We start from the raw sequence: 19,929 nt of genomic DNA, 5'->3' as shown, positions 1-19,929 counted from the left end.
AGGTGGGCGTGACAGGCAGATGCAAGAAATCTTCAGGCTTCAGCCTCAGAGGTGCCGCAACTTTAGAAGATATGGGTGAAACTCAGGGGGAGTCTCTCTAGCTTTTGGCACGTCACCTGGGATCAGATCGTTTCGCCTCTTGGAAGCTCGGCGGGGCTTGCAGGCCCCGTTACAGCCGGCGGCGCACATGCCTTGATCCGCGCCCGGCTGGTGCGGAGTAATTAGTCAGGAGGATTAACCTGTGGAGTTCGCAGCCTCCCGCGAGCCCGAGGAGCGCGCGCGGCACCTAACGGAGTGGATGTTTGCTCACGTTCCAATGTAGCCCCTGTGGGAGTGCAGGGGGAGCGCTGCAGGATCGCCAGGGGAGCCGGACAGCTCTGGGAGCGGCTCTGACCGCTGGGCATGGGGGACTCGGTGTTCAGTGACTTGCGGCTCTTCTATGCAGTAAGTAACCCTGGGGTCGTGTGACTTTTCACTGACACTCGTTCAAGTTAGTCCGATGAAACAGGGCAGGGGCCGATGTTGTAGGATAGCCCTATTACCCTGTTGCATTTCATATCAGTCACCATGCAAGGGTCTGGGGATGAGTAGGCATTGGTCCGTTGCGGGATGCGACTAAAATAATGCAGCGAGCACACGTTTTTATGTTATGTTAAATAGTCTTATAGAGGCATCCCGGCGCTGACAGAAGGAGCTTACAGCAGAGTTATAAGAAAATTGTTGTCATTTATTATGCAAATAGGTGAGTTTTGAGTTGCTTCCTAAAAATGTAATAGATTACTGTCTGACCTAAACTGAACCCTACCCAAGCCTATGTTGTCGTGTAGACTTTGCTTTCATGCATTTTGCAGCAATCCGCAGTTTTGCCCTGTGGGTTTTATTGCATTTTTACACGATTTGGAGGCAGTGGCGGGAACGAACCTCGTCCATTTAGTGCCTTTTAATGTGATTGGTTCTGAGGTGTGTTCAACGTGCGCAGCTCGCACCCTGCAGCGCATTCAACACCTCACACACCAGTGTTGGACAGCATGAACCATACACCCGGTAAAGGTCGGAAGCAGCGGGCTTGCGCTCCGTTCCACATGTGTCTCGAGGTTCACCTCGGCTCCTTCCTGTCACAGCCGGGCTGGTGTGAGCCGGCTGCTAGCCCCGAGCTGTGCCTGCAGCATAACCGCGCCTGCTGCAGAGGCCAAGATAACAGTAAAAAGAGGGGCGGCGGGGCCTCCTCAGCACCGAGGCCCTGGCATTGGGCGTCCCGGAGAGCGACAGCAACTCAGCCACACACACGGCGCCGAGGCCGGTTGTTTTCATTCATTCGACGCCAGGGCGCCTCCCGCCGTCCGCGGAGCGCTGTAGGGCAGACCGCCCTTGCTGTGCAGCCTGGTCCCAGCAGGCTGGTGTGGGAGGCTTTTGGTGATCATCGGTGGCACAGTTATTTATTATTTTAACACTGCAGTTGGAGCTGTGGCTTCTTATCCGAATGATTTTCGGTGTTCACGTTTTGGAGTTAACACAGTGCTAATGCACGCGAATTGTTGTCCGTGGTCAGGGTTTTGGACATCGGCGTACTAAGGTGCACGTCACTTGCGCTGACTGGATAAGTTATTTAAGAAGTACGTCTCGCTTTTTTCTTCGTGCACTCACTGTTTTAGGACCTATTTAAACTTAATTTACAGCACCCCTCTTCTCAGCCTTTAAACCGATAGGTCTTGCTGCAACAGCGTGGGCTAATTTAATGATGCTTCTAATTTTTGTACGTAGGAAATGTAACCTGGCAATTAAGAAGTCGATTGATCACTTAACTGACGTCACAGTGCAATTACCTCTTCAAAACCTCGTGTTTTATGGTTGTACCGGAAGTGCTTTCTGTGATGGAAAAAAATAAACGTGCTGGAAAAATATGTATTTGTATCTTCATTAGTTATTCACTGTCTAACATTTTCTAGTAGTGTGGCTGCATTACGCTTTAAAGAATGCAGTGGCATTCGACGTTTTGTTCGTTGTTTGGTTCAGGGTAGACGTTGACCATGTTGGGAGGTGGGGAGTCCTGTAAACCACCTACGTTTAGCCAGCATTGTTCAAAGGCAGGATGCGGGTGGCTAAATAAATCTTACTTCCTCCTTGGGACTGAGTGTCTTTTCGTACTGTAGCTGATGTATGTATAACTTCCAACTTGTTATATTTATAACGAGAAGCATCTTTGTACGAAAGAGTTACTCATAGCTCAACTTTCCATCTTGAAATGTGACTACATCATTTTTTTTAGAGAGATTAACGCAGGAGGTGTGTGTGTGTTTTGTTTTTAATTGTATTTATAAGAATGAGATGTTAGCGGATGAGGTGGGTGCACCTGCCAGGAATGCATGCCCTTACTTGGCTCCTCTGTATTACAACCCTTTTCGTCTACTGGGTCACCAGCTTCTGATTTAATGCCGAACTGGGGTTATAAGAGGTTAATTAATGAGGTTGTGCAGCGAACCCTGGGATATGTCACTGGTATTTTAATCCGTATGCGGTTACCAAATGACTTACAAACATGGCCCCTGGAAATATACGGCATCAGAGGAGACCGAACTTTTGAAAAAAAAAAACAATTAGGCGTCAAGGAAAGACAAATAATGCAGCACATTTTTGTGATGGTATTACTTCATTATTTTGTCATTTTTTGAATACATGTTTACATTCTGGAAAGATTTTACCCTAGTCGTAACAATTTAACACCCTAAAACATCAAGAAACAACTGAAGGATGATCATTCAAACTTTTGCAATGGCCTTGAAGAATGCAGATGATGTGGCAAAAGCAGCAAATCTATACTTATGCGGAAAATGCTGCAGAATTACATATTTCCGGTAGCCCTGTCCGCAGACAACCAGAGAAGCGGTGCTCCAGTCTTGGGGGTTTTATTGTACGGATGATTGTTTTTGGATATGTTCATTTAAAGCAACTGGGATGAACTAGTACTACAACTCCCACAATGCATTAGGTTGTTAAAGCTTAAGGTTGGAGCATTGCATCCTTGGTGACCCGGAGCCACTCAGGATCCCTGTCCTAGCTTAAGTGGAAATTATACGTTCACCAGTGTTTAAAAAATCCTTGTGCGCCATTTTGTAGTGGGCTATTCTCAGTCACGCGTGGGAATAGATGAAAACGTTTTCCGGCTCGCCTGTGATTTGGAAATGGAGCCAAGAACGTGAAGAATGCATTATTTATACTGGTATCAGCGAGGGCGGTGCAGTCAGCGTTGCATACCCATGGAATGCAGCCAGGAGACACACTGCCCCCTCCCTAGTCAGAGGGAATGACCAAACCAATGACATTTACCTCTGTTTCCTTTAACTGAACACTCCACCCTCTGTGTGTTTGGTAGCAGACAAACCTGGTGCAAAATAATATTTAACAGAAACAGTAGCCGTGGCTAAAACACCCCGGCGGACAAATTTAAGAACTTGCCTTTCCTAACCCCGCCCCACGCACTCTTCTCCCAGTGCCATTTCCCTGTTCCATTAGCGTTTGTTGTTGTTGCTGCACGTGGTTTAAGGTGAACAGCACCTCTCGGGCACGTGCCATTGATCCTGCACATTTTAGATCTGCTTGAGGTTTTGTTCAGTGTTTTCGGTAAGGCTGGTTTACCTTTTTCTCCCACTTGGTGTTTTCCTCTATTAGTCTAACTTCCAGAGCACTTGGGGACTCTGCCATCACTGCCCCTGCTAGAGAGTAGACCCGTAGGCAGAGGAAGGAGGGGGGATCCACGCCCCACGTAGCCAGACTGTCAGGTGAAGCCTTGCATGGCAGGAGCAGCTGCAATTCGCTCTGTACAACATATCAGCTGCTCGACGTGTAAACAGAAGCCAGGATTCCTTATCTTGAAAACACCAAATAGGGGCGAGGGTCTGATGGGAGTTTTCTGTAAGAGGTTTCAGCGATCCTTTCTTCCCTCCAGAAGGGCTGCCCTTAGATCTGGCAATTGACATAGTGTCCTAACAGGTTTCCATGTATCTTACCCTGGTTCATAACTTTACAGCCACATATTTGATGCATGTGGACCTAGATCCTTTTCGTTAAGGAATTATATTGTTGATTCACATCGCCCTACCACTGACGAGTCTTTGAAGTGCTTTTCTGAGGGACAACATGCAATTCTGTGGAGCCCAGAGATAGTTTGTAGAGCTGGTTGTACCTGGTGCAGTTGGTCGTAAATAATGCACAGGACCACTTGAATTGTATGGTACTGGAATGCCAAATTATGCGGAAGGAAAACCATAATGTATGCAGCACATTTTGTGCACTTGTATACCCTTCACTATTTTGTGACTTTTTACCATGTTGACACCGTGGGCAAATGTTTCATTGCTTTAGAATTAGGTTATTAGGGTTAATATCCAAATACAGCAATGAGCAACTGAAATGTGACCCGTCACTGCGCAGCAACTCTGGTAGCAGCATTTCCAGAAATGTTTCGTTAGTCTAAGGTAGAAACAACGAACCAGAAGATAGTGGAGTATGTGGCAAATCCATAATTATGTGGAAGACAGCCCCCCCCCCCCAAATCTCAGATTTCCAGTAACTTTGGTCATTCAACATAAAAGTTAGTATACCACTTAGTTTACACCACTTCTGATTTAGAGGTAAGCCTGCTGTGTGTTGATTGTTCTTGATGCAAATTATTTAGCTATGTATCCACTGGCATTCATAACTGTCTGTGTCATTGAAGGGCTCGGAGGGAATGCATTATAGATGTGTATTATCCCGTTGTTTGGCCATACTAGTACACTGTCTGTTGGATGGCAGTCATGTTGTTATCGTTTGTTATGTTCGGCGCTGTCCTCGCGCCACTAGCCTGGAATGTAGTATTTTGAGGAGAATGCTATGTGACGGTTTGTTCATTCGCAGAGCTGCGCTTGACATGAACGTCTGAATAAATCTTACACTTGCCTCTTTGTTCTGCATCATTTCCTGTCTCTTCTATAAACTGTGACCTTGGCGTAAGCAATAAAGGCTTGGCACCCAGGATCACCTCGCCCCACACTTCGTAAAGCTCATGTGCTGATAACACGGACAGCCTGCCTGCTATTCCAGGTAGAAAGGTGTTGGTATGCTGTGTGCCACCAGCCAGCTCTTCTGGGCATCTGAAGTACGGCTGTAGAAAGAAACATTCTGAACCCCTTCCTGAATTGTACTGCACGAAAAGGCAGATTATGAGACCTTCCATGGCAGTATTAGTGGGCCAAACTGTCATCATACTGATACCAGTTTAACGCCTGCAGCAGAGGTAAAGGGACAAGGTACCCCTGGCAAGGTGTCACCGTGTTTTTTCTCTCTCATGTATTTATTTATTTTGATCCACTTGAGACACGAACAGGTTTTTTAAAAATTGACATTGACTAATTATGCAGCAGATGGACTATGTGGCAGGACCATAAATATGAGGAAAAAGGCATGACCACAAAATCACATTATTCCGGTGGTCCTGCATTACGTAGCCACCTTGCAATATTCACAGAGGATTTCAACATAGACTCTCGAGACATACCAGACACAATAATTGGTTATGCCCATTTTCATTGGTGACCTCCTCATTTACCCTAAGTGAATGTTTGGGTGGTGTGGTTTAGTGGAGTAATTACCACCTTTCAAACCAGTAGATCAACGTTTGTGCCCTGCTTCAATTCTTGATCAAAATACTTGCTTCTAGTGATATCTCCATCTCCCTAATGCCTAATTCACTGTACTTTCCACAGCGCTTAGTAGATGGCTGGAAAAAGTACAGTGTAGCACTAGATTAGTAGGAAAAGATGACCATTATTAGTTTGTAGTGTTATGCTCTACAGATCTTTTGCCACATTAAGGCTGTTTATCTGAATGAACTGACTATTTTGGGGTGCTGTCTTTCACTGTTCCATCTAGAAAGGTTTACAGTGATTTTGCCCTTCTGTGTAGGAGAGTCATGCTTTACGTGTGCTTTATGGTGCAGGGTGGGATCCAGATATTTAATATTGTTAATCATGGGATTTTTACTAACCCCATCCCAGCTCCTCAGTTACTTTACACGTTTTACATGGTATGAATTATTACATTCTGAGATGTTATACTTGTAAAAAATGTTGTCTTGTGAGTTTGAGAAACTGCACTAGTGATGATGTCAGCAGGCAGTGGAAAAGTACAATATATTGCATTGGAGGATAAAGCAAGGGAGCGGTTCCCAGTGAACCGAGAGTAGGTAAAGGCTGCCTCATATGTTACTAAGGACACTTTTACCTTTGGAACTCAATCCCTGAGAGAAGTTTCAATCATGGGTTATCATCCGTTGCAGCTCCTACAGATTTTATGGAGCCCAAAAACTGTATATAGTCATAGCTGCCCAATACTCTCTCGTTTCACAGATTTACATTCCTGCCTACAATCTGAGGGTACCAGGGTGAGCGTTTCGCCATGATAGCTTTGAGATCCACATTTAAAGTGTCTACGATGAAATACTTTCTAACCACCTTGTGTTTCCTCTGGGGGGACGGGGGGAGGTAAACAGGAAACATCTCAAGGACTATAAAGCCCTGCTATTGGAGGCAAAGTCGTCCCTTTTCACTAACAAGGTTCTTCAGTCTATTTTGACACGGTTGACCATTATTTATTGATGGACCATGTCTAGGCTGCTGGGCTTTGCAGTTCTGTATTAAGCTGGATCAAATCCTTTCTGGACAATTAGACCCAGTCAGTCTGGCTCGCCCCTTTAAGGACCTCAGAAGTACATCTGGATTGTCTGGTACCACAAGACTCCTCTTTTCACCACATCTTTTTAACATCTATATCTGTCCCCCTCAGCCAAGCACGAAGAAACATGAAGTGCACAGTATATTAGTATGGTTTTGATTTGCAGCTATGTTTTAGGCTTGATTGCTCTTCGGTCTCTAAGGATAACTTTCAAAATACAATGCATTACATACGTGATTGGATGAATAGCAATTTACTGAACCTCAATGTGGATAAAACCGTGATTTTAATCATGAGCAGTAAAATGGACTCCTGGATTGCCTCCTTTTGGCCGAACGGCAGAGGGAATCCACCGTCCCCCCAAAGAAATGGGCCAAAAGTTTGGGAGTTATCATTGGCAATGAACTATCCTTAAGATTTCAGTTAGGAGCAGTAATTCATCTTACTCTCTATGTCCTCGTAGGATTAAAGACAACATATCTAGATTCCTCACTTTCGAAGCCCTGGCCCAAGTAGTTATGGCCTTGGTTATATCTTATGTTGACTATGCCAACTCTCTCTATATCTGACTACCCAAAACTTTACTTTCCAGACTGCAGATTGTTCATAGCTAAGCAGCACAGCTTATTTATAAACAGCCTAGACTTGTGACATCATTCCTCTTTTGAGAGACCTCCACTGGCTCCCTATAGAGCAAAGGATTGTCTTGAAAATAGGTTGTTTTACTTTAAAGGCTCTTGCTGAGGAAAGTCCCTCTTTTATAAACTCTAGATTTAAGAAATACATCCTGAGTTGGAGACTCTGCTCTTCTTACCAGATTCTTCTGTTCATCCCCCCCCCCCCCCCTAAGTACAAAAAGAAAAGGATGGGTGGCAACAGATTCTCTTTTTCACATATCATATTGGGGGACGGTGTGATGCTTATTGAACTACAAGATGAGAAACGTTTCTATGCTTCTTTTCCCCTTTTTATGACCTGTTTGTGTTTTGTTTGTGATTTTTATATTGAATAGGTTTGAATTATGTTGTTACGTGTCCCTTTACATGTTTTTTCACACGTTATTTTGAATTGCTCTTTCATATGTTGCCTCTAAAGCTCTAGGCCGCTTGAGACGTTTCTTGGTTCTTAAGAACGAAATATTGCGTGTGTGTGTATATGTTTGGTAAATGGTGGTGGGTTCTCTACATTAGACACCATGAAACACTTTCTTTATGTATCATTTGCACAGGAATGTAGACTTACACGTGTTCCTTGCATGCTTGTAGCCCTGAGGAAGCCTATGGTTAGACGAAGCGCATTTGCTGCGCTTGCCTGTATTTTCTGAAGAGGATCTCAATAAAAAAAAAAAAGTACAAGCAAAGACCGACTCGTCTTGGTTTCTTTGTTCTCAGCATAACTCCTTGTTCTCACACTTTCGCTACTGTTACCTCTCATTTTTTGTGGAAGTCTGTCCAATGTATAACCAATTGGTAGGTGGGCATTTTAGGTGTGCAACTTTGTCAAACTGTGACTATTTCAGGTGGTTCAGTAACAAGTCCCCTGGCTGCCAATATTTGTCTTAAATACATATATCTTTGGCTTCCACTGAATTAATAAGAATGACAGACTTGAAATCAGTGATTTGGAGGTGAAAAGTTCAGGACTAGAGACAATGTTCATAATGACCTTGAGTGAGGTGGTCACGGCGCAAAGTAGTGATATCAGCAGTGAGTAGGCATGGTCAATTATGAATTAAAGCTTTTGGCATGCTCTTTATTATCGTTATTTCCTGGTGCTGTTTATTTGTGTAAGTGTTCTGTGCTGTATCTTCTAATTCGTGTTAAATGTTTGGTTATCAACTGGTTGTATTATGTTGATGTGAGCACTTTCGGAAGGCTTGCCTAGCGTGAATGAGATGGTGATACTTGTAAGCAGAGAATTGCAAGAAGGGTCTTGTAGTTTTACAACATTTCTGATTCATCACCTTTTGTGTGACAGAGTTGGTGTGTTGATTGCCTGAAAAGTGGAGTTTGCTGATGCTGATGCTGCTGTTGCCTAGCTGTTACATCTAGGATTTTTTTGTTGTTGTTGTTTTTTTGTTTTTGGTGGTGGAGCAAAAGGTGGGCCCTTGCTTGTATAGCACTGCACAATTAAATTATTGCCATGGTTTTGTACGTGCCTGACTTGTTGGCTTACAGCACAAATGGCTAAATGTACAACAAAAAATTATAAAATGTACTGTAAATGTCAAGGAAATTGAAGGATAAAAATTTGATTTGTGTCCTCAGGTTGATAACTGTGAGCAGGGCAGGTGCATCAAACAAAATATAGTATGGATGATGTGTGGTTTCAATTGAATTTAGAAAAGCTCCAACCTTCCTATTAAAAACATTTTTTACACTTATTTTATTTATATTTGTTTGCAAATTAAATAAAATGTATGTTTTTGATGAATGCTTGTTTCTGTATTGTTTTGCGTTTCAAATCATCAACAATGTTTAGACCAAGTGTCCAGTAATGATTCAGTGGGGGGATCCCTGGATTCTAGTAATTACTCAGTGGGGGTCCCCTGGTTCCAGTAATGATAAATTGGGGGTTAACAAAAATCAAAAAGTTGGTAACCACTGACTTACACAATGTTTTTTGTTTCCACTCTTTAGCATTTTAATTTTTTAGCCTCTTCCTCCCCCACCCCCTGTGTGTATTCTAGCTATCTATTCAGATTACAATAACTCATATCCAATGGTGTTTTATTTACAAAATAAGAATCATATTTTCCTGTAATGTTCATTAAATCTTCTTCTTTTGCTTCCTTCTTCTTTCCTCCCCCACTGCACCAACTTCTCTTAGACCACCTATTAGCTTTGATGGCGCTTGATTGTTTGAGTCTTCATTTCTGATTGGCTGCTTGTCTTCTTCGGGATTGGCAGGCAATCCTAATGCTGATTGCACTTCTGCTGCTGTTGTTCAGTCGGGAGGTTGTATGCATAGGCGTTACACAAGAATTGCCACTTCTGGAAGTGTTTGCAGTGATTTAAAGATTACATCTTTATTTTAATTTTCCTTTGGTGGATTTATGTTTATGCTATTTTCCTCTGCTCTACTAGGCTTTACGAACTGCATCATTTTTATTATACTTTCACGGGCGTTGTTGTGATGGGCTCCGACTCCTAGGCAGATTTGTGCATGTGTGTTTCCGTGCTGGCCCATTGTGCTTTCTTTCAGCAAGTCCTTGCCACCTGCTTCTATTTTGAGCTCACATTACTTAGCTCTCACTGTGCTTTAGCAATCTGTGTATATTGTTTTGTCTTGTGGTTAAGCCTGCATTGGGGTACTGTGGCTTACGCAGCACGATGAGAGATGCCATAGCTTTCTTTACTCACTAAAATGTGGCGATGGTTGGTGGTGTTTCTCTGATCTATACCGGTTAATACATTTGTATGCAGGACTGAAATAAAAAAAAAGTTTAGAATTGGAAGATTTTGTTCAGTCAAGAAAAAATAAATGATTTGACACATGTATTCCATTACTTTGTGGCAAGGTTTTGTCTGGGTCTTCTCCCTAAATATAATTTGGTCCTTTTCTATGGTGTCTTTCTTAGGGCCTGCGTTCTTGAACAATCGGGAGATAAGCTTTTAACAGCAGTTGCTTCAACCTCTTCACCAAGAAAAATACAGTAGTTTCTCCAAAACACAAATCAATACCTGTGCCTATAAATAGATGATCCGGGTAAAAACCTGGATTCAGAGAAACATTTGTGTCAACAGCAAATGCTGGGCCTGTCTGATGTGGTATGCCCCACTCAATTGCCGACCATATAAAATACCCTTCAGAGAAAAATAACACGATTCCATTGCATATACTGATAAGTGGCATAGGAATAGTGAGTAGCATTTTAGGTTGGTCCAAACGTTTGCGCAGTTACTAGCATGATGAAATGAATGCTAGGAGTGCTACTCCAGGATGCAAAAGTCCTGCCCAATATGTTAGCCTGTCACACAAATCAAGCGATGCCCACAAAAGGCAGTTCTGTCTCAAAATCGTGATGGGACTTGCGGTGTGTTTTTTTTTTTCCCCAGTTAGTTAAAGAGCTCTTCCATTCAAGGCACCATATTGCTTTGGTAGGTACACCGCTGTTATCCTGTCGGAACCTACACTTAATGTACATCCCCATTGTCCTCCCAGTAGTCGAGCTGTCTTGGTATTTAAACCCTCACTGTAATGCAAGCACAGCGCCATTGCTAGGCATACTATAACCCACGTTCCTCAAGCTGTTAAGTTACACTCTCATACTGGAATTTACATTGTGAGGGTATGTTGCAGCACCATTTTCATGCAATAAAACAGTTTGTTGCCACATTAAGATCGATTTAATGATTTGCACCAGGCAGCTTATTGTTCTATCCTGGTAGATCACATCTGTGCCCTAGCAAGAAGCCAGACACTGGTTGTGTTTCTTCTTAGCCAAAGATAAAATCGGAGCCAATTCTGGCTCCCTGCACGGCTATTGAATTGTGTGCTATAGACACATACAGCGAATCTAGTTTGCTCAAAAGCCCATGATATCAAGAGCAACTAGCTTAACTGTGTATGTTTTTCCACTGTCTGGGGACCAGGCACCACTTGATAATTAAACTATAATCAATACAAATCTGAGGGTGACTGAAAATGATGTATATTTGTATTGCCCCCTCGAGTTCCAGTGTAGGTATTGGACATCAGTTGAAACATTCTGACTTACCAACTATGACAGGTAATTCAGTGGAGGGTGGAGGGTTTTTGAAAAGGGTTTTTCCAGACTGACTTACAATAGGAATTCAGTAGATAATAGAAAGTGTCAAATGCTTCCACACTTTTCCTGTTTAAAATCGTACCCCACAACTAATTGAGCCCATCTCCTGAAACGGAATGGCCAAAGAAACCAACAATGGAAAATACAAGAAAGACACTTAGAATTATGTTGATTTACCACCTTTTCCTCCCCAGATGCAGGTATTTATGATGTTTCTTACTGGGCTTGTCTGAAAGTAGGGAAGACTACCAACCCTAGTCACTTCTGAAAACTACACACAGAGTGGGCTGCTGAGTGGCATGTCTTGTATGGACCTCCACCACCTTTTCTTGGTGTACTTTGAATGTGATTTTTGCATGGTCAAAATTTGTCCAATTGCTTATCAGTTGTAAGCCCAGCCACCCATGCTGGCTAGTCTTTTCCGCAAAGAGAATTGATGGAACATCGGATGGGGGCACTCATCATTTGCCACAATTTTCCGAATTTTCTATTGCAGAAATTGACAAAAATGTTTTTTATTTTCCTAACCTACCCGTACTACATTTATAGTGTATTCTGGGCGATCAGAAACGTGCTGGGAGACCTGCAAGCCAAGCCCCATCACCCTGGATCCCCCCCTGAGTCTTTACTTTGTAGAAATGTCTTGGGTTGTTAGCTTTCCTTGGATGCCGGCCAACCTCAGGCACAAATGTTGCAGACATACCTTATGAAGATACATTCTCTGGTGTCTATGGTGTGGAGCCTGCTGGAATAGGAATTTTCACGCAGGCAAACTTCTCTGTTAAAAAATAAAAAATAAATGTGCTACTCTAAATGGTGTCTCAAATCTTGCATTGGTAAATCAAAAACCAAAAAGGCAATGGTACCAAGGCCATTTCGTAGCAGCGCACACACAGGTGATGACTGATTTGCACACAAACTGCATCATGCATGCTCGCACCTACTGAATGACACAGCTCCGAATAGCATGATGTGTGTGCTCTTGTGTGCAACATGTCATGACCTATTTTCTTTTCCTTCCTCTCAATCACTGTTGCTGCACAGAATTGCCAAAAGGGATTGGCTAAGACAGTGTGTCAAAAAGAAGAGACCTACTGGCTTTGTCAATGATTGTTGGGTTTCATGTGTAACAAAGGCACTTGTGGTATTCCTGGTGAAAGTGTTCTGTTTTGTACTTGTTTTAGTAGGATTTTAGTAAGCAACCTTCTTCCTGTGGCTTCTTTTTGCTCTGGGGTCTTCTTCAATTGAACTTCAGATATTGCCAATCACATGCTGCATCACCCTATAAGAATATTGTACTTTCACCACTTTTCTTTTCTTCCTTTTAGCTGCTTTGGTGTCTAATCACCTCTTATAGAATGCCAAGAGGCTATTTTACACCTCGATCAGTGAGCAGCTATGTGGCACTGAAGTGAGGGGACTGATACAGGCATCAGGATTGCTTTATTAGGGTCGAGCGCGCAAGCGCTCTTGCCTGCTGTAATCTCTCTCTGGGCTTCTAACAACACCCATCCGTTTAGTTGGTTTGGGGGCTTGCCTTTTAAAAATTGCTTGATTTTATTTGGGAAAGGCATGCATACGTCATGGCTTTTCTAGTGTTTAGCCCTCTTTGAGCGCACCGGCCACCTACTGAAAACATATGATGCTCCCTGTTTTCAACATGTTATCTGTACTACTTTTTATTTCGTGCACCGCGCGATCTCGCTGCACATTTGCCGATATGTTTGACTGCGAGCGAACTTCTGTTTCATTTTTGTGTGCGCCTTCACGCTCATGGCGTGGCACTTTAAATCTGCTTGCTTATGTAAAACTGTATTACTTTTCATTTCATTTTATGATGGTAATAAAAGTCCGGTCTAAGTCGAGCAAATGCGAGACCCTTTGCATTGCAAATGCTTGTTTACTGTAGTATCCATTTCATGTTATTTTGTTCCTGGCCTTGACCGTCCACGGGGACAGTGTTTGCCTCTCACATTGGTGCTTTGGGAGGGGCAGGGTGTCCTCGCCATGCACCCTTCGCTGACCTCTTTACAAAGCGTGCTCCCACACGTGGCATACTTTGCCTGCCACAGTCCTCCCCCGGACTTGCAGTGTTTCATAGCTCTGAATGGAAAGGCTGCAATGGTTATGAGTTCCATCTGGGGAAAGATCCAGAAATCTAGAGGCCACAAAGATGCAAGAATGCAGCACAGCTGTGAAGAAGGTGTTTATGCCAAGTATAATGGGAACACTATTCACACTTTCACCACTTGTTTTTGAAAGTGGGTATATCTGTAACAAATATTACATTTGAGAAACAATAGACAGTTTAATTTACCTCAACTCCTGAAAATTAGGATGTTTTAAATAACATTTGATTAACGCAAATTGTAAATTATTGTTTATAACAATTATCTGACATGATGGTGACAAATGACAGGCTTGTGAAAGTGTCAGAGAAAAATCTTATTTGTGATAAGTACGGCTCAAAGTGCCGGATTTAGGGTGGTGCGAGGGGCAGCGGCATCTGACACTAACTTTGGCGGAGGGGCGCTGTGTTAAAAAAAGAAAAGAAAAAAAAAAAGAAGTTAGGAGTTTAAAAGCAGTGGTCTTTCTCGTACAGCAGTTTAAGGTAATAATACAAATTTCAAGTTAACTCTGATTAATGTTACTAGAGTAGTGACTAGGCTGTCCCACCAGGCGCTCCCAACGCTAAAAACGACTCAGCTAAACTTCGTTAAATCCACACACTAGAAGCAGGTCGGTCGAGCAATAAGAGTAAACTGAAAGTGGCGAATTTATGTCGTAAGCTACTCTTTGAGAGGATATTGGCAACCATATTGTATTGCCAAGATAATGTCGGGGAATTAAACTCCCCGGTCCGCTTTCTGTATGTGCGGCGTAAAGTAGTAATGGTGAGGTCTGTGCTGGGTGCAGCTCATAGCCGGAAGCTTGTTCAGACGGTCTCTTCAGGGCTGTTACTCTGTTACGCTTTGCTTGACAATTGTTTGCTCAAGTGCCTCGAAGCAGATGCTATTGCTGTACCATCTCTATAATACATTGTGTTCATCATGACCAGAACTGGGATTATAGCCGGATTTACTGTGTGACAGCAACGTAATGACAAGGCATTACTTTTGACCGTAGACATTCATTTTATTATTACGGTAATCCCGAATGAGGTTAAAGTATGAGACTTTCAGGATGATCTGTCCAGCGGCCGCATTAAAACTGTGAGGTTTCTCTAACAGTAATAACTTAGGGCCGCAAAGTCCCAGTAGTGAGACCCGACGCAGTTTAGCATGTTGGATGTAGTCTACTGTGGGTGATTTGTATTATTGTGTTTGGGAAATAGGTTGTAATTTAAATTTTGCTACCAAAAGAAATTAAAATACACTAATTTGCATCGGGGAATTGAAAAGAAAAACCTACATGTCCCAAATCAGTTATACTAAAACTGTTTTGTGGTATTATGCATGTTCTGCGAAATTCGAGTAACTATTGTGGACAGTGTTAAAAAACAAACAAAAAACAAGCATTGGCAATGCCAATAGGTGTCACTTATGAGAGATCTATTGGCGTTGCTCAATTTTTTTATTTTTTATTTTGCACTTTCACACATGCTGCGGTGCAAAAAGGCTTAAAGTAAATGAAAACAATGGGCTATGCTGAGGTCCAAGCTGGCCGTGCCATAGCTTTTTGTTAGTATTTACTTTAAGACCTAGTGCATAAAAGCCTGAGCTGCTGTTCAACATCTTAAAACTATCTAACGTAGGATTACATTATTTCCATTGACACTCCGATTTTTGTTTTGAACCTTGACATAGATCCCATAGGTATCGAATAAACACATTGGTTTGAGGGCCTATAGTCAATTTTAACATTCACCTTCCAGTCCTTCACACTTTACACCCACAGGGCCAGTACATCCCTGCACTCAACCAGACAGCATTGATCAAGAGATCGCCAGCAAAGAGCCCCTTTGTGAGGCCCATGAGGCATTGCAGCATCAGTCCAACAAGGAGCAGACCCAAGGATGAAGAATAACACCCAACTGGCTGTGTGAGGGACTTTGCTTTTATTTATAGAAGTGCATAGACTGACCAGGGTCTAATCTATGGTTCCTAATAGAAACTCCCTACTCCAGAACGGTGTACCCCTATGTATTGCTTATACTTTTCGGGGGGCACTGGACCGATAATATCCCCCGTACCCCTCTCTGAAGTTCCACAGTTCTAATTCTTGTTAGGAAGTAGCATGCAGAGTGCAGTAGCTAAATATTAACTCATGGAGTGGGGCCACTTTTAAAGTAAGTACTTATGAGAGTGTAGAGTCCCTCTTCTCTTCTGCTCCTTCTTCTTCTTTTTTATTTTTTTTATGGTACCCTGGGCCTTCTGGTGGGTGGATATTTGAGAGAGAGGTTGATAATATTGTCAATAGTGGTGGTGACTGATCACTGTTGTGATGGAGAGTCGTTTGTGGTGGAATTGTTTGAGAGAGACTCATCTTTCAGTAAATGTTTTTTTTATTTTTTTTTATTTTTTATTGCAAGTATATAACCCTTCATACTTTTGTGTGGGACGTCAAAGCATATTTTCTGTTTAATAGGACAGTCTATCGCTGACAGTTTTGATTCTTCTTTTTTTTTTTTCCTCTTTTTTTTCTGGTGCTCCGATACTGGAAGCCTTTTGGTGTCATCAGTGACTGACCAGAGAAGCCCTCTTATCTTGGGATGCAGTGCTTGGAGTTCTCCAGCTGTAACATCAAAGATGCTAAAAGGCTATACATTACTTATTTTTATTTCCATTGGGGGACCTAAAGTAAGCAAATTAAAAGGCTGAAGCACAATAAAAGTGCCAGAATGCAAGGATAAAAACCTGAAATTGGTGTGCTTCTCATGCCATGGAACAGCCTTAGAGATCTGTTCTCTCTGAAGGGAGAGTATGTGGTGTAATAGTCAGAGTTGACAAATTTTAAACTGCAGAATCAAGTTTGAGTTGGGGCATCAGATCAATATCATTTGATATCGCCTTTGGGCAAATCGCCTAATATCCCTGTTCCCACAAAAAATTGATTGTGACCTTATATAGAGTGTAGCTGGTGCCCATAAAAGGCTCCAATACCTCCAGGTCAGGTTTGAGCTAAAACTGGAAAAAAAATGAATAATTGTGATCATATCCAGGGCCATGTATTGCAAAGGATGGGGAAGAAGGCAACGAGCAACGCAAGAGGGGACAATCAAGGTGTGGGGCCATGTGGAGGAGACTGCCTACCAACACATGCACTCGTATGGAGTGCTAGGAAGAAAGTACAAAAAATAAAATGTACACTGGGAAGCATCCGACCAGTGGAAGGACACTGGTCGTGGACTAAAATCTGTACTTGGTCCAAGCTCCATAGAGTAGACAAACCCTTGATGCAGAAGAGAAAGCAGGAGGCGCTGCCAAGTTATAAGCAGGGAAACCAGAGTGGCATGCAGGACAACGAACGCTGAATAATGGGTGGGCTGTAAGCCCCTTTTAAGCTTTCTCTTTAACGAGAGATTTCACAAGTGCTGTCCACATAAAACCTAAAAAGTGTATATCAACATCATTTTATGAATAAAAGCTATCTGATAGGTCTACGTAGTCCTTTCTTCCAAACATCTATTATTATTAATATTATTATTATTTTTTTACTTGAATTATCTTGATTTTCCTCATACTCACGTGTCCATTTTACTTTATTTAATGGATAGCTGACGCAGCACAGCTACTTAGTCTTAAAGAGGAATTCCAATAGTTAAACTCCCTAAAATGTACACTTCCTACCATCATTCGGGCAACTTTGTCCATTATTTTCTTGTGCACATAATCTTATTTAATAAAAGTGGCACAGGATTGCTACTGCACTGTGGGCACCTCTCCACAAACGGTGATTGTCCTAATGCCAAACTGAGGCAATCAGCCTGGTGGGGGGCAACATGTCTTAATGTTTTTTTGTTGTTGTTTTTTGTTTAATTTATTTTTTAAGTCATCCAGTTTTCAGGTGTGGAAAATCCAAGATGGTGAACATTGATAATTATACATCATTAACACATGTTCTAGTGTACATCAAAGCAAGAGGTGTCAGCAGATCAGGTATGACCAAATAACCCAATTAAGCTCTTAGCTGAGCCCTAGTATCCCACATTTTATATATTTTTTTCTCTGAACACATGATGCATCACAGTTTTGCTCCACTTTACCAGGGGTTATCACCTCGAAGAATGGGCACAACATACTGGTTTCCGGTTTGCAAATATTCACTGAGGAAATCCTCTTTCAAATGCCCAGCCATGTAGCTAAGATTATACGTAGCCTCTAATCAGTTTAATGTGTACAAGGTCCTATATCTGGGGGACTAAATGTGAAATTTAAACACTTTGCTGTAGTCTCCCTTCGATTAGTGCCAAGAAACCCATGCAAGGTGATAGTTGGGCTCTGCAAATATCTAAGCTTAAACATAAATCAATTGTTCAGTCTACCTGGTTCCCAGTTATCTTATTTCTAAGCCCTGCACTTCTCTGAAACTGCTTTTTCGCGTATGACTGTGTCCATACCTCAGCACATCTTGGTCAACTCTCACCTGTTATGCTACTTAATCTCCTCTTGATCACTTTGCAGTAGTTGGTGTTACTAATCACCCTGTCTTGGTATCGCTGATCCTGCACTCAACTGGCTTAATTCTTTCATCTCTGGTTCTACCTTTTCATTTGCTTGGTGCTACTCATCCGTTGTCACTCGCTCCAATGGTGTCCTACATAGGCCGGCCTTTGACAGAACCGGCTCTTCCTTTCGCATGTCTGTATGGAGACAGTCATCAAATATTTTGTTCTCTACATTGATCCTTCTTATCTTGCAGCTATCTGTTCCCAGATAGTCATTCACTCACCCATATTGAGTTTTCCCAAGGTAATTGGTAATTTTTTCTGAACAAACCGTACTGTTCTAATAGCCTGTTGGGTGCATTCTCTGTATATTCTTACACGCCATTTGGCATATTTGCTAAACTTGGACACGAGGACTCTCTTCAGTCTTGCCAAACACTCTACCACATTAACTGGTTTTTTTATTTTTTGCACTATATCTGGAGATATCTGAGCGCTTTACACAAGATCGGATTCCACTATGTGCAAGCAGTTCACAGTTTGCATTATCAAGTTAACATGAGGACGTTACAAGAATGACGTAGGAAATACATTATGCTGCTGAAGATGATAGTAGTACTAAGAACAGGATAACTTAATTTCAGTTTGTTGTAAAAGTGGCAGTCTCTTTGCTCCTGCTTCATACACGATGCGCCATTACTGTTTATCAGCCAAAGCCTTTTTACTGAACAAACCAACCACGCCCACATGCTTTATTTCCCCCCCCCCCCCCCCCGAAGTGCTTGGCACAACGCCGGATGCTGCAACCTTTTCAAGAGCGAACCTGTGGCTTAATGGTGAGTGTCTTGAAAGGCATTTGAGGGCAGGTTTACTGTACCCAAGGCGGAGGGCCCGGGATCTTGTAGGTATATAATCTGCTGAGTGAGGCGCGAGACTCCCTGGTGTAATGCCAGCTGAAGTGATAGCAATTGAACCATTTCTTTATTATTTCTCGCAAGAGTGATCTTAAATGCCCTGCATCATAAAAGTAAACCTCACAGTTACTTGATTCGAAGAAATGTTGCAAATATGTTAAGGGTAGTGACCCACTCATAGACTTAACTCCGAGGTGAACTCGGCGTCTGTATTCAACTTTTTATGGCGGCTACCCATCTTGAATACTGAAACAGAGACACTCTGTAAATCAACTCTTCATAGTGCATCCACACTAGTGATCACCTTTTTGACAGGGAGGCTGCAGCCCCAAACATTTCTTGAGTGGCTACAACCAAGAAACATGGGCATAATGAAAGCCAACTCCCATTTATTAGGATAGTAACCGCCCTATATATGATAAAAAGGGGCACTGTTCTGTTCTTGTCAAGGCCGCCTGTCGCTTGAGAACATCAAGCATGTGGCCCCATCTGGCATTCTTTGGGCCATTTGTACTTGGTGAGTTAGGGACCCCTGCTTCTCCACAAAGCCTAAGGGTTGATTTCCTGTCCAAGCTGTCTCCATAGTAAATTGACATAAATTTGTATCTCTCCCCTTCTGTCCATTTTATGGTTATGCTTACATGGAACTGATTGCAATTGTGGACGTGAGTGATTTTTCCATATCCCCAGAATGGTACCTAACAATATTTTTATATAGATTATTGTAAACAATTGTAGTAGTAGCTCTCAGCAACAATGGTGAATCCAATATGCAAGTAGAACCGAGGGTGGGGGGAAAGGAAGATCTTTTTGTCATTTGCCATCTGCAATTTAATACTGTTAATTTAAATTCTAGCTCAGGTGACTACAAACAATTGGTGCTCAGAGTAAGCAGTTGTCTGTCATTGGCAGTTTTCGAGTGAGTTGGC

At 42.4% G+C, this 19,929-nt stretch overlaps 1 protein-coding gene across 2 annotated transcripts in view; it reads left to right on the top strand.

The window, feature by feature from the left end:
• ARHGAP6 (Rho GTPase activating protein 6) overlaps positions 1-19,929 on the top strand; it is an 866,594-nt gene continuing 846,665 nt past the window's right edge. Inside the window, exon 1 of one of the 2 annotated variants that reach the window (XM_069204992.1) lies at positions 1-444. In XM_069204992.1, the coding sequence (XP_069061093.1) occupies positions 403-444 (42 nt within the window). In that variant the 5' untranslated portion in view covers positions 1-402. The remainder of the gene's footprint in view (positions 445-19,929) is intronic. The other variant, XM_069204994.1, reaches the window with a different exon arrangement.

This window comes from Pleurodeles waltl, chromosome 8 (assembly GCF_031143425.1).
Source record: "Pleurodeles waltl isolate 20211129_DDA chromosome 8, aPleWal1.hap1.20221129, whole genome shotgun sequence".
In the NCBI taxonomy this organism is placed as follows: Eukaryota; Metazoa; Chordata; class Amphibia; order Caudata; family Salamandridae; genus Pleurodeles; species Pleurodeles waltl.
The sequence above is the reverse complement of the archived record's forward strand: the minus strand, read 5'-3'. Positions and strand labels throughout refer to the sequence as shown.